The 13,712-nt window shown below is 49.9% G+C and overlaps 4 protein-coding genes across 4 annotated transcripts; 2 read left to right on the top strand and 2 right to left on the bottom strand.

Annotated features, from left to right (window-relative positions):
• Nucleotides 1-241: 241 nt before the first annotated feature.
• Nucleotides 242-1,122, top strand: BDQ94DRAFT_166684 (uncharacterized protein; the record flags this gene model as incomplete). Its single annotated transcript, XM_026770605.1, has 2 exons — nt 242-489; nt 1,107-1,122. 2 exons carry the CDS (start codon nt 242-244, stop codon nt 1,120-1,122), a joined length of 264 nt encoding a protein of 87 aa, XP_026630513.1.
• Nucleotides 1,123-6,322: 5,200 nt separating this feature from the next.
• Nucleotides 6,323-8,360, top strand: BDQ94DRAFT_182816 (alpha/beta-hydrolase; the record flags this gene model as incomplete). Its single annotated transcript, XM_026774247.1, has 6 exons — nt 6,323-6,568; nt 6,628-6,669; nt 6,724-6,805; nt 6,865-7,098; nt 7,166-7,636; nt 7,699-8,360. The coding sequence occupies 6 exons, from the start codon at nt 6,323-6,325 to the stop codon at nt 8,316-8,318; spliced, it is 1,695 nt and encodes a 564-aa protein (XP_026630512.1). The 3' UTR covers nt 8,319-8,360.
• A 321-nt stretch (nt 8,361-8,681) lies between these two features.
• Nucleotides 8,682-10,625, bottom strand: BDQ94DRAFT_157043 (GMC family oxidoreductase; the record flags this gene model as incomplete). Its single annotated transcript, XM_026768690.1, has 3 exons — nt 8,682-10,088; nt 10,154-10,497; nt 10,565-10,625. 3 exons carry the CDS (start codon nt 10,623-10,625, stop codon nt 8,682-8,684), a joined length of 1,812 nt encoding a protein of 603 aa, XP_026630511.1.
• Nucleotides 10,626-11,117: 492 nt separating this feature from the next.
• BDQ94DRAFT_136533 (major facilitator superfamily domain-containing protein) lies at nt 11,118-13,172 on the bottom strand. Its single transcript, XM_026764876.1, has 2 exons — nt 12,602-13,172; nt 11,118-12,540 (listed from the first exon to the last, which is right to left on the bottom strand). The coding sequence occupies exons 1-2, from the start codon at nt 12,901-12,903 to the stop codon at nt 11,202-11,204; spliced, it is 1,641 nt and encodes a 546-aa protein (XP_026630510.1). The 5' UTR covers nt 12,904-13,172; the 3' UTR covers nt 11,118-11,201.
• Nucleotides 13,173-13,712: the final 540 nt, after the last annotated feature.

The raw sequence follows: 13,712 nt of genomic DNA, 5'->3' as shown, positions 1-13,712 counted from the left end.
GCAGTAAGGCCTCAGATCAGCGCCGTCAGCACGGTGCTACTTGGTCGACCCGCAGCAGTTCACCAGAATCACACATACTGAGAACTATAGCACTCATCCAGCTCGAGACATAAAAGGCTCGTACCAGCCAGTACTCCAGAAGCCTTCTTTCTCACCAACAGCCTCATCTCTCATTGACTACTCTCCTATCCATAAGAGCCAAACAATTTAAACAAACACTTCGCTTACCCCAACCTTCACAATGCGCTTTACTTCCTTCGCCATTGCCACTGCCTTCTTGGCTACCATGGTCTCCGCAACTCCAGTGGCCGAGCCTGAGCCCAACTCGGTTGAACTGGCCGCTCGGGCCAAGTACACCATCCACTGCAGTGGTGGTCTCAACCCTGATTCCCGCTGCTTGACGCCCCATTCGAAGTGTGACTCTTATGGCACGTACCTGGTTGAGTCTGGTTACAAGGAGCAGTGCAAGAAGTGTGGCTGCGTGAAAGAGTAGATCTTCGATCCTCGAAAAGGTATTTGTTAGCTGCATCGGGAACAGGAGGGATGGGTGTTTTGCTAACATGAAGAAGTATAGTAAGAACAGAAGCCGGATATAGGAAGAGGGATAAAGAATGATAAGGGAGATTGACGGAGGATGTGGTGGTCTACAATGGGAAGATGTCTGTGTGCGAGAAGACTGCTTGGGATAAAGAACAGTGGATGAACGGTTTGGCTCAACACTCATGTTTTAACCCAGTGCTAGAACATAGAAATCATATCGTCTACTGTTCAGATCGTGGCCCATTAAACACGGTATGGATGTTTGGCCGGTTCAGGCAATAATAAAGATGGGATATCTTGGGCACATAGTTCGCTTATACGTAGGCACGCACGGTGAAGCCTCAACATGTACAACACTCGAGCGTCTATTGTAATACTACGTAGGGCTTCATATAACGCAATTTCTGCTTATAACATTCGTTTCTTCGTTGAAATAGGCTATACCCTATACTATAAATATAAAATTCTTCCATAACGGCTCATCAGGTTGTAGTTGTCCTCCGTAACAAGAGATCCTGGATCGAAGGCGGGGTAGTCTTCGATAGTTCCTACTCACTTGAATCTAGGGCTGCTCGTATCTAATTTGGCATTAAACTTGTAGTCGATTGCACACCTAATATTGAGCATCAAATGAATAAGCTGATCAGGATACATGTTGCGTTATTTTCAAATGGGAACTCGGCAGTCTGATTATCATTAGAGATTTCTGCGCCCACCATGGCTCCCAGAACAAATCCTGGTTCCCAATTTCCTCACAACCCAAGTTCACCATTTCATGCTCAAAACAATATCAGATACATGGCATCGACAATATAACCCATCAAACTGCGAGCACACTTCTTCCTCGATCAGTAGTAATTATCTGCCTCTCTCTGATGACCAGATAGTCTGGCCCCAGTCCACGCAGCTCGCACCGGCTATCCTCTCCCATACCAATATTCTAAATTAATCGGACAGGTATATTTTGCAATTCCAGTAGCCGTATGCGGGCTTTATGTGCCAGCAATGAGGATTATTTACGCCATAGTCCTCCAAATCACCAGATTGTCTGTATATGCGGATCTCTGGTATTATTGACATTGTTCATGGAGTGTAACGGACCACTACCGGAAGCAAAGCCTACAGCAGTCCTCCCCCAAGAGTAAGCCACAGGCTGGTAATTCGGCTTCTGTTTCGCTTAATCCAAGCATTTTCTTGGTCGTCCATTGTCATACATTTTCTAGACGCTTTAGAACCACCAATATCACGGCGGACCTGCTAGGCTGGGTGCCTTTCCCTTTGTTCGCTCCCTTCTGTTCATCCATTTTCTCCGAGTCTTGCTTTGCCCATGACAATGATGATCTATTGCGAGAACGAGTTAGCAGATAGGGGAGATCAGATCCATTAGCGAGTAAATCTTGGCTAGAGCGTCGGGGGCTTGCTGCGGTAAAACCCGTGCAAGGCTATTAGCCCTGGCTACATGGGTCGCCACGTGAAGGCCTTTCTGTTTCTCGGAACCGCTCATCTTTCGAGTCCAGACAATAGTCCTTTCGGTGAGGGTATAAAAGACAGAGTCATCTCATTTGCCCGCAGAGCAAATACATATGTACAATCACACCAGGCAAGATGCTGCTCGAGGTCTTGTTTGATATCTCGACCAACGGCGGACTATGTGCCCAATGGCACGGCCAAGCTTGCAGGATCTCATAAGTCGGACGGTCGGGCAATAGTAGAAGTCGATGAGAGCCGAGCCAACATGGGCGACAGGTATAGATGACATCTCACAGACGTGTTCCGTCGATGTCGCTTGCCAAAGCGCCTGGTTTTTCTTGATGCACTGATAGCACCGGCGCATGTCCTCTGAAGTAGGATACCTATGTGCGAAACTGTGGTAGAGGTGAGGATGCCGATGAGTTCATTATACATTTCCTGGATGTATGCATCTGATATGGGATTTAGCTCATATCAACGGAGTACATAATATGTCCTCGAGAAGATGCATCTTGTCTTGTTCGAAGCAGAGGGAAACCACAAGAAATATGTCTGTGTGAAGCACCGAGAATTGGGGGAGGATTGTTTTGAACAGAGTTTCATATCTGCACCCCACCAACGAGATACTAACCCGTCTTGCATACGCTTATGAGACACACATATTTGAGACCATGAATCTTTCCTGTCGCTGATTTGACGCTGTGATCGAGTTCCGACAAGTATTGCCAGAGGAAGACAAGCTTTGCCTTTGAAGGCATTGGAATCGACAACGGCTTTTTACTTCTGCACTTCCATAATCTTCTGTAGACGAAAGAGGAAGGCCATACAAGCCAGCATCCCAAAAGCACCTCCGCTTATTCGATATCGGAGCCATAACTAAGCGCGCGCAGATTATTGGGAAGCATCGAACACGGGAGACCAAATCTCTCAACGGCATTGCTTCGACTATATGGCTGATGTCCTTGACACAATAACAAGAGTTATAGGAATAATTTAGTGCCACAAGAGCCCGGAAGACCAGCAGTGCCGCATTTCTTTGGCACATTCGAAATTTCTCAGCTGTTCTGCCGAGCGACAAGTAACTCCCCATCAACGTAATAACCAATCATCGCCAGTTGGTTAAGATAGTCGACCTTGAGAGACTCCTTATTTGGGACGTACACCCCCATTGGCACCCTCGACGTGACATTTCAGTCCGAGTGTACTCCCTACTCTATCTGGCGAGATCGTCGTCGGGGACAGAATGATCCATGTCATGCCCACTCAATTAATAAACGGCGGATTAGTGTACGCTGGATATCGATGTACATCTGCTAGTACCGTAAGACACGCCTCGCGTTTTTCTTCTAATGAGGGGGTTTGACATCTGTTTCTGATAGACCCGGCATGTCATGCGTATAAATTGGTCGAGTATTGAGCCTGTAAATGGTCATGTCATAGTGCTCCTGGTACGTACTGGCAGCCATGGGCTCCTCACATTTCCTGTTCTATATACTGTTAGGAAACTGAATTCAAATTGCGTTTTGCAATGTCACTGTGGAGAACAGCGAGCTTGATATTGTGGTGCTCGAGGTACCGTTATAGTATAAGACACTCGCCCAAATTCCGACTCTTCTTGGTATGTAACCCATCAGGCAACCAAGCGTCCTGTTCTCCTCCATAGAAATTCCAGACAGTGGGTTGGTGACCGGACTGGTTGATCCTGGTAACTTGCAAAGGCAAATTCGAGAAGGCACCTTCCTTAGGACTAGCGGTGAATTGACCAGGAGGTGATATTTTCGCCATTTCCATAGACTCTTTTTGCTGTAGTACCTCACGTGCAGCATATATCGTCGTCAGAACAGATGGTGCACCTGCTTTGTAGTGACCATATGTGATTGAACCTTATGCCTAGGGAGTAGCCGGACGTAATTGCGCTTCCTGCTTCAGCCAACTAACCCTGGTAGCCACACCAGCTACATGCGGCCCATTGAGTGCCAGAAGAAGTTGTAAAAGCAAATGAGGAGACGGTGTATTGACTTCTCTTGCCCGCAAACAGGGCATAACTGCTTGCAGTGATGTGCTGTTCCGTTATGATGCAACCTCAGTGAAATTGAGACGATTGTAGCTCCTCATCATCGCATCTCACATGGAAAGGTTGTACACCCAACAATTAGACCTCAACATATTTCACGGATATCCCTGCTAGATATATAACAAGGCCATCATTCTACTCTGGTAGACCTGTTAGCCAGCTGGTTTCGAGCGATTTTCTTGACTGGACTTATTAAGGGTAGGATCAATCCTGATACCCACAATCGGTCCCTATTTGCGCCAGATGTAGGCTCAGAGAAATTGGTATATTGCAGATTTGCTATGATTACCCAGTTTCGAGTAACCTATTAGGTTCGGCTCGGTCACACCAGACAGGCATGACTGACCCATGCGGCCAGAAATCCTGATAGGCCTAGCAGTCCCGCGTGCACATATCGGCTTGGTAGAAAATGGTAGCCGTGAATGTATAAACTTTCAGATGACAGTTGAATGCGTTTCTGTATGGTGATAAGCTGCGTAGATGGGAGATGAGCTGTAGATGGCTTCGCAGTGGCAACTTGTAGGCTGCTGCAGGCCGGAATACTGCATGGTGAGATTTTCGTCGTGAATTTTTCCATATACAGGAGGTGTAAATCAGATGTAAGAAAAATCTTGTTATAGCAGGGTTGAAAAAAGTTGCTAGAACTGGCAGTGATTGTTGTGGTTGCAAGGGTTTATTTTCACCCTTGAAGTACACTGCGCTTGGTCAAAGGCAAATCACCCCATCAAATGGTAAATATATATCTCTGATATTAAGTAGGCCCCTCTAGTAGTGCAACCTCAGTACAGACAACAGGGACTAACAGCACTCTTGCTGTTGAGCGCACCACATCTTTCGCTCCGGCCTCTTTCGTATTTGGCATCTCAATCGCCTGCTATGGGACTTCTGAGCCTGCTTGATTGAGTGATATGGTAGTGCGAGCGCAAAAAACGGTGATTTTCAAACACCATGATGCAAAGTCAGAGGTAAGTGTGAGAGGGAAATGAGGAGAAGGAGAGTTTTATATAAGGCCGCGTAGGCGGCAGAGACGGCAAGACACCCGGTGAAGTACCAGCAATCAGTGAATCTTATAATAGCATTATTTGTCATCACGACTCTGCATTGCCTTTAATAAGCTCGGCGTAATTTGGTAGGGACCCTAGGATTGAATAGCCCCAGGAAGGCTTGGTGTCGGATGTGGAGCTTGCTGCCCGAGATTCATCTCACACCTAGTCAGGGATCCGGGCGGGTTATATACCTTTCTGGAGGCGGAATATACCTTTTGTTATCACTGCAAATGGCGGCAATCTGGTTATATTTTACTGGCTATGGGGTTTGCCACTGTTCCTCATATCCTCGCAAGGCACCTCCCGATACTACAGTTATACGCGGGAGTTGCCGATAGATACTACAAGATCAAATCTCATTCCCTGGTTTGAACGGTCACATTCGGTGAAAGAGGTTTATCTTCGCTCCAACCAGCCTTTCATGTCTGGCGCTCAGTGCATAAGATCCAAGCCATTTTAAGCACTGTACTCCACTAGTCACACTGTTTTAGCAGTGCATGCTTCTGAATCAGGACTAAACTCCGATTTTCTCAGTGACTACTGTTAAAGACAATTATGATCCTACAGACTATCTCTGTGAAAAAGCGCAGTTATCTTCTCGTCAATCATGAAGCCATTTGAGCCTTTCTCCGTTAATCATTCACCCCTGCTGTTGACTCTATAAGTCCTAAGGGAAGAAAACATTTGCCGTAGAGGTGAACTATAACTGAATCAATGACTGAAAGCTTAACATATCTCACAATTCATCTCACCGTGAAGACTCAAATTACGTTTATGATCTAGTCAGGCCGCGCTGACATCAGCAGGCGTGAGAGCGCATCCATGCTTGCTCGGACATAAGCCGAATCCATTGCATGATGCGACCTTCCCGAAAGAGTATGGGTGTCCGAACTGACCATGTCAGTGGCCCCATATGGCTCTCAACTACACAAACACAGACCTTTATCAGTCCCGGTCCCCACAACTTAAATCCGGAGATGCGGGGGTGCAGGATTGGAACACGGATACATGTGTGGGATGTAGGACCAAACAAATTGGCTGTCGTGGACATGCGACTCGACTTGACCCCTCAATGCGCTGGCTGGAGGACTGAGCCATGAGGTATAAGAACACCGTGATCACTCATGCCTCGTTATTGCTTTTTTATCATTATGTCTCGAAATCAGGGAGATATAGCAAGACCGTGAACACGATGAAGGGAATGCTCCCGACGCTTAGTTGGTTGGCCCTGGGCATGGCCAGTCTGGCAACCTGCACCAACCCAGTAGCCCAGACAAAGAATGGAAGTTATTATGGTGTCTACATGCCTCAGTATAATGAGGATTATTTTCTTGGAATTCCGTTTGCTAAGCCCCCGTTGGCACACTTGCGTTGGGCCAACCCCGAGAGTCTTAATGAGTCTTGGTCGGGATTGCGCCCTGCTACCGGCTATGCGATGGTAAGTAGCCTGAACAGACTGCTAAACGACCATCTACTTACTAACAGCGCGTGTGATAGGAATGTATAGGTTACGGAAGTGATCAAAAAGGTTATCTTCAGGTGCGGATTTGATATCACTTACTTTACGCTGTTCTCTGCTAACCAGCAAAATAGAGCGAGGATTGTCTCTACCTAAACGTGGTCCGTCCCGCTGGATACGACAACGCCAGTCTTCCAGTCCTTGTATGGATTCATGGTATGTAGTGAAATATACCTCAACGACAAGTTACTCCCGACGCTGAATGAACAAAACAGGTGGTGGCTTCGCACAAGGCGGCACTCCCGACCTCCGATACAATCTTACATTTATTGTTGAACACTCGGTCAATATCGGCCAGCCAATCATCGCAGTGAGCATTGCCTATCGTCTCGGTCCTTGGGGTTTCTTCAATGGGGTCGAGCTCGCCAATGAGGGATCGTTAAATCTCGGGCTGAAGGACCAGCGCTTGGCCTTGCATTGGGTGAAAGAGAACATTGCAGGCTTCGGTGGTGGGTTTCCATAAAGCTGTTAAACGTACACAGTCCAAAGTTACTAATGACAGTCACTCCTATACAGGCGACCCTAGTAAAGTCGTGATTTACGGACAGAGTGCCGGCTCCGAGAGCGTGGGATACCAAATCCGCGCGTACAACGGCCGAGACGACGGGCTCTTCCGCGGAGGCATGATGGAGTCCGGCGCGGTGCTACCTGGCAGTGCCTTGAACCTCACCTGGACATATGAGCCCTGGTTCCAGCAAATAGCAGACGAGGCAGGATGTTCCCAGGCCATCCGCAAACTGGACTGTCTACGCCGCACGCCGTTCACAGTCCTAAACAACATCCTGAACACCACCGCCAACGACACAACGCCTTACAACTGGAGGCCCACAGTGGACGGTGACTTCGTAGCGCGGTATCCCAGCGAGCAACTCGACACAGGAGACTTCGTCAAAGTACCAATCATAATCGGCTACACCACGGACGAAGGGACGACAGAGTGCCCAGAACCAGTGAACACCACCGCCGAATTAAAAGAATACCTCAGCTGTACGTACTTCCTTCCCTTCCTCCCTTATCCCCCCATCCCCATCCCACTAACACCAACCCAGCAACAACAACCTACGGCTGGGCCCTCGACTCACAAATAGTATCCTCGCTCCTGGACCTCTACCCCAACACCACCTCCTTCGGCATCCCATCATCCGAAGAACTCGGCGGCAACGTGACCTTCCCACAGCCCTACGGCGCCGCATTCCGCCAGACAGCAGCATATTACGGCGACGCCCAGTTCATAGCCGCGACGCGCTACACCTGCGAGCTATGGGCGGCACATAACCTGACTGCATATTGCTACCGATTCAACACTAAGACAGACGATTACAACTGGGAAGAAGGCGTGGCGCATTTCTCGGACGTGATCTTCATCTTCAACAACCTTAATGGTTATGGGTTCAGTCCGAACCCGTTCACCAATGCTCCAGAGAGCTATACTGAGCTTAGTTACCTCATGTCCGGCTCGTGGATCAGCTTCACGAATAGTCTGGATCCAAATAACTGGACTGGTCGCGGAAGGAACGCCACGAAGACGGAGAATTGGCCCGTGTATGATCTGGAGAATCCCTTGAGTATGATCTGGGATGCGAATGTCACTTCGTATGCGGCGCCGGATACTTGGCGTAAGGAGGGTATTGCGTTGATTAATGCCAATCGGAGGGCGTATCAGAGGTGAACTGGTGTAGCTGACAGTTGTTTCGTGTTTTTTCGGCTTTGGAATATATTTCCGACTCATTTGTACCTGGGGACGAATTTTTGTGGAGAAAATGTAAAACTACTGTGGGCAGAATGCTCTACTGGCGCGTCCTTATCTACAAACCCACTGAACAGAGTCTATAGCAAGTTAGGTAGATTGTCAAGCTTACATACAGACAGAATCCCACCACAATATCGTGGTAAGACAGCACATTTCTTTGAAGAAAAAAAAAAGAAAAGATGAATACATATATTTGGCTATGTCAATAATTCAAAACAGAATATGTCAGCTGTGGGAAAAGTGCACACATCCGACCATTACACTCGTAAAGTGAGCGGCGGCTCACTGGCTGACAGGAAGCCCAAGGTCTTTCATAATAATAGTAGCTGCCTTCTCACCGATTGCATAAGCAGTGGTGGCCGCGTTTGCGCCAATGTTCTGAGGAACGATGCTCAGATCTACGAGCTTCAGGCCTTCAACCCCATGAACATTGAGGTCAGCATCAACCACGCCACCATCAGCCAGCGCGCCCATCCGGCAAGTACCGAGTGAATGCCAGGTAGTGCCGACATTCTTGCGCACCCAGCCCTCAATGACCTTGTCGTCCTCTGCAGTGTATTGGATGTCCGAAATGTTCTTGTCATTTGGCTTGTCCAGCCTGACAAGAGCTGCCGCCGAATCCTCGGCAAACGGCGGATGGGCGCCAACAAACTCTCCGCGGTAGACATCCATTCTGCGGACGATTTCTCGCTGCTTCTTGTACGCCCAGATGAGCTTCTTGACATCCAAGTCGCTTTTTAAGAATCCAGTCTCAAACGCGATATCCGCGTCGGGGTCGGGGCTTGTGATGTGGACATGGCCTCTGGCGTAGGGGTAGACGGTGAACAAAGAGGTCGCGAGGTATTGTCCTGGCTCAACGGTGGATGGATCACCAGGGAACCCGCCCAGCAAAGCCATTAGTGCCAGGGGCTTGTTGGGAGTGGGGCGGTAGTCTCTTGCGTATGCCGCCTCGAATTCAGGTCCTAGGGCAGTGACATCGGCCTCAGTGGGACGCAGCTTGCAGGAGGCATCTTGGCCATTCCAGCCCATGATTGGCGCATTTGACTTGATTAACTCTTCCATGTTGATTCTACCGGCCAAGGGGGCGTCAAACGTCTCGTCCGGCTCCAAGGCACTGTGGTATGTCTGAATCAAGAGATGATGATCCTGGTAGTTCCGGCCGATTCCAGGGAGATGGGCGATAACAGGAACGCCCACCTTGTTGAGGATGGCTTCGTCGCCGAGACCGGACCTCTCGAGGAGCAATGGGGTTCCGAGAGCGCCACAGGAACCGATTACGAGCTTCCTGGCCTTGACGCGTTGAACCTTGGTGTTGTCTTCCTTTTGGAAGGCAGGGTTTGGCTTGAACTCAACACCCACCGCTCGTTTGCCCTCGAAAAGGATCTTGATAACCTTGGTCTCAACGAGGACGTGGAGGTTCGGATGCGCTCCATCTTCCAGTTTCGGATGCAAGTAGTTACTGGCGGCATCCTGGCGGCGACCCTTTGAGTCGACGAAGCGGAGGGCACGTTGAACGCCGTTGCTAGTGTCGAGGTCTTGAAGATCGTTGACGGTCGGGTATCCTACTTCGTTGGCGGCAGCAATGAATTGATCTGCCGCACGCTCAGAGTAGAATGTTCCCTTAGACACAACAATAGGGCCATCTTTTCCATGAACAGAATCCGGGCCAGGGCCTTCATACGTCTCAAGCTACAACAAGGTCATGACGGGTTAGGTCAACACTGTAGTACATACTCGCAAATCCCATCACCTACCTTCTTCAAGTAAGGAATCATTTCATCCGTGGACCACCCAGGAGTGGCCCACGAATCCCAATCGTGGCGTTGAGCACGACTGTACATCATCAAGTTAATTGACGAACCGCCGCCCAGAACACCACCGGTTGGGACGATCATTTCGCGGTTGTCCAACTGGGGCTCCGCATTTCCCTTGTAGAACAGGGTTGCGGTACTGGTGGGAAGCAGTGCAGTTGGGAAAAGGAGCGGGAAGGCAATCATGTGGTTGCCCTTATTGTTCTGTCCACCCTCTACTACGAGGATGGACAGCGAGGGGTCGGCATCGGCGAGCCTGGACGCAACGACGCACCCCGCGGTACCGCCTAACAAGAGAGGAAAAGAGCTCGTTAGGATAAACTTATGAAGAGCAGGAGAGGTGGATGAACAAACCGCCAGCGATGATTATGTCGACCTCGTCGATGCCTTCGGGGAGCCGAGTGTAAATGCCCATATTGTTGGATTGTTGGATGTAATGGTGCGGGGGATGGGGATGGGATTGAGTTGCGCGCAGTGGATGGGATCACGCTAGGCTTAATAGCTTCAGGCCGGTCGCCCGGCTGGCATCAACCCCGCGGGATGGTTGTGACGCGTGGATCCCTGTAAGCCTCTTAGTGCCCACCACTTCATTTTGGTGGACAAGGCTGCCCGGCTTGTTACCCACCACCTGCGGTCAGCAACAGGCGAGTGTCTCAGGTATGGCCGCGAGGTTTGCGGGGCGGGCTATACATCGCCCCCAGCTAATGACTAGGTTCATTCTGGGTAACATTGCGTTACGCCGGATGAGATGGTCCCTAGCTTGCCGTGCGCTATTTTGGGGGATGGATGCTACCTCGCTTGCGTGCCATTTGCTACTCCAAATCTTACTATAGCTCGCATCTTGCTATGATGCACTTTCAGTACTGCTTTTCTAAAATACATACGAAGACTTATGAGCAATTATTATGGACTGAGAAGATTACAGTTCTATCATACTAACAGTAAACTATGACGTAGATCCAAGTCAGCCTGGAGCAGACGAGGAAGTGTGTTATTGCAGCGCAGTGAAATCCAGCTTGTCAAATTTGAGAGGAAGGGCAATGAGGAAGCCAAGCCCTGCACCAAACAAATTCAGGTAAAACACAGAGGCCACACTCTGCGTAACTGCGTTGGTGACCTGATCACGAACTTGTTCGGTCAACGTCGCGAACACGCTACTTCCCACTCCATCAATGGCGCCTCTGATTTCGCTAAGAGGAACGTTTGGTAGAATGTGCGATATCTCCTCCGTGGCATGGTTGACAAGAACAGAGGTGGCGATGCCCAGTGACAAGGCTAGACCACCCATCTGCGCACAAGAGAAGAACGCGGTAACATCCTTTCGTGCCGCCTGTGGACGCTTCAACTGGCCCACAGTATAGCCAAGCTGAATGACCGGTCCGATGCCGAAGCCTTGGATGATGGTATAGCCACAAATGGTAGCCCTAGATGTGTGCGTGTGGATGCTGGACAGCAGGCCGTTGCTGATAAGGAGCAGCACACTGGCCCAGATGAACCAGCATTTGTACCACGGGAACTTGACCAGAAGGCCCCCGCTGATGCCCGCACTGACCACAACGGATGCCACAAAAGGCAGCGTGTAGACTGCAGAACGCATCGAAGAATCATGCAGCACAAACTGGAAAAACAACGGCAGCGTGTAGATGGTGACGACGATGTCAGAAATTGCGACAATCGTCCAGATCCACAAGCCCACCACCAAGGGATCCTTGAAGAACTGCACGGGGAAGATACGATCTGACGTGAGAAGGTGGAATTTCTGCTGCAGAGCAAACATGATCCATAGCACAGCAGTGGCAACGTAAAGTCCAATCATCTGGCCACTATCCCAGCTGTACACGACGCCGCCAAAGCCCAGCAGCATGACTGTCGACACGACTGAGCCAAGAAACAGCACAGCACCCAGATGGTCAAATGCCTTGATCACGTCCATGATCCCCAGAGACACGCTAGGGGGCGCCGAAGGCATGATCCAGATACACGCGGGGGCGGCAACGGCGGCAATGCAGATGTTGATGTAAAAAGCCCATCGCCATGTTGCCGGCGAATCAGCAAACGCAGATCCGATAATGGGGCCCAGGATGGTTCCCAGGCTCCATGCCATTCCGACAATGTTGAGATACTGGTTTTGTTCTTTGGCAGTCGTCATTCCCGTGATCATGCTAATGGTGCCGACGTAGATGCCGGAGCCGCCAGAGCCTGCCAGAGCGCGACCCGCGATGACAGCGCCAATGGACGACGCTGAGCCAATAACCGCAGATCCTACCTCGAAGATAAGCAGGGCGGCGAGAAAGACAAATTTACCATTGAGGAACTTGTTGAGCTTCGCCCTGTAAACAGAAGTATTAGTAGTTGATCCGCCAAGTGCGCTCTGCTGCTTGATTATCTTACCAGATGGGGTTTGTGCCAACTTCACCCATGGGATATGCCACTGAAACCCATGGTAGCATGTCTATGCGGTTGCCAAATGTGTCGACAATGGCAGGCCGCACCGTTGCTGTCACGGTATTGTCGAGGGCATACAAAAAAGTCGCCGATAACAGGGCAACGTTGACAACGAACCACGCAACACCCGTGATCTTGCGCCCGGTCACAGCATCAGCAGACCCCGACGGGTCACTGACGGTGGCATCCTGTAGAGACTTTTCAACATTGTCGCTTGTAGACGAAGCAGTTGTCTGTGTCGGCGGCATGATGCAGGTACGTTCCTGGCCAACTGATCCGTCTGTAGTCGCATCGGAAGGATTTAAGCCTGGAAGGAAGAGTGGGCTGGATTTGACCAGCCGTGCTGACGGGCTTGCACGGGGAATCCAAAAAGTTTCTCCCGGGTAAATGTAGATCACAACATAGAGTAATGGACAGTAACTGCCTAGCGAGTCAGTGGATAGCGCTTTTTATCATCAACATAGCCTTGTTGTGCCACATCGGTCCGCTGACAGGCACGGGGAATCAAGGAGTTTTCCTGTGTCACCGCCGATCACAACATACAAAGAATGGACAGCCACAGGTAATTTAACGACTGGATGGCGCTCTTGATCACAGCCTTGATGTGCCCCACCCCCTTGCGCTAGTCGGGTGCGCCCGCAGCCCCAATTGTAGTCACTGAGCACTGAGCACACCCGGTTGTTCTGGCCCCAGCCTTGCCGCGCCCCCCTCCTCAACCGCCAGCGTTACAGTTAGTGCTTACGGGAAGGACCCAGACAAGACAAAGGACCACATTCCCAATAAAGACGCTAGCATGGGTAGTAGTGGCTCGGTTTAATTACAGCCGCTTGCCTGGAGGTAACGAGACACCTCGCCAAAATCGGGCATCATTGCGCGACCGCAAGGTTCGAACAGCCTGAGCGGCTCACTCGCACCGCGTGGTCCAACATTGTGCATAACTCCCTGCTTGCTTCAGATCAGATGATGTAAGATTGAACAGGTCAACAGGTCAATAATAGTATAGAGAAAGATGGTTAGAATGATGAAAATAAATGGCAAAAAGGGAAATATAAATGTC

This window comes from Aspergillus welwitschiae (genome assembly GCF_003344945.1).
Source record: "Aspergillus welwitschiae strain CBS 139.54b unplaced genomic scaffold BDQ94scaffold_4, whole genome shotgun sequence".
Taxonomy (NCBI): Eukaryota; Fungi; Ascomycota; class Eurotiomycetes; order Eurotiales; family Aspergillaceae; genus Aspergillus; species Aspergillus welwitschiae.
The sequence above is the reverse complement of the archived record's forward strand: the minus strand, read 5'-3'. Positions and strand labels throughout refer to the sequence as shown.

Coding starts and splice junctions, on each gene's coding strand:
- BDQ94DRAFT_136533 (XM_026764876.1), bottom strand. CDS start 12,903: ATGCCGCCGACACAGACAACTGCTTCGTCTACAAGCGACAATGTTGAA. Junction 12,541..12,601: donor GTTGGCACAAACCCCATCTG/GTAAGATAATCA, acceptor TTCTGTTTACAG/GGCGAAGCTCAACAAGTTCC.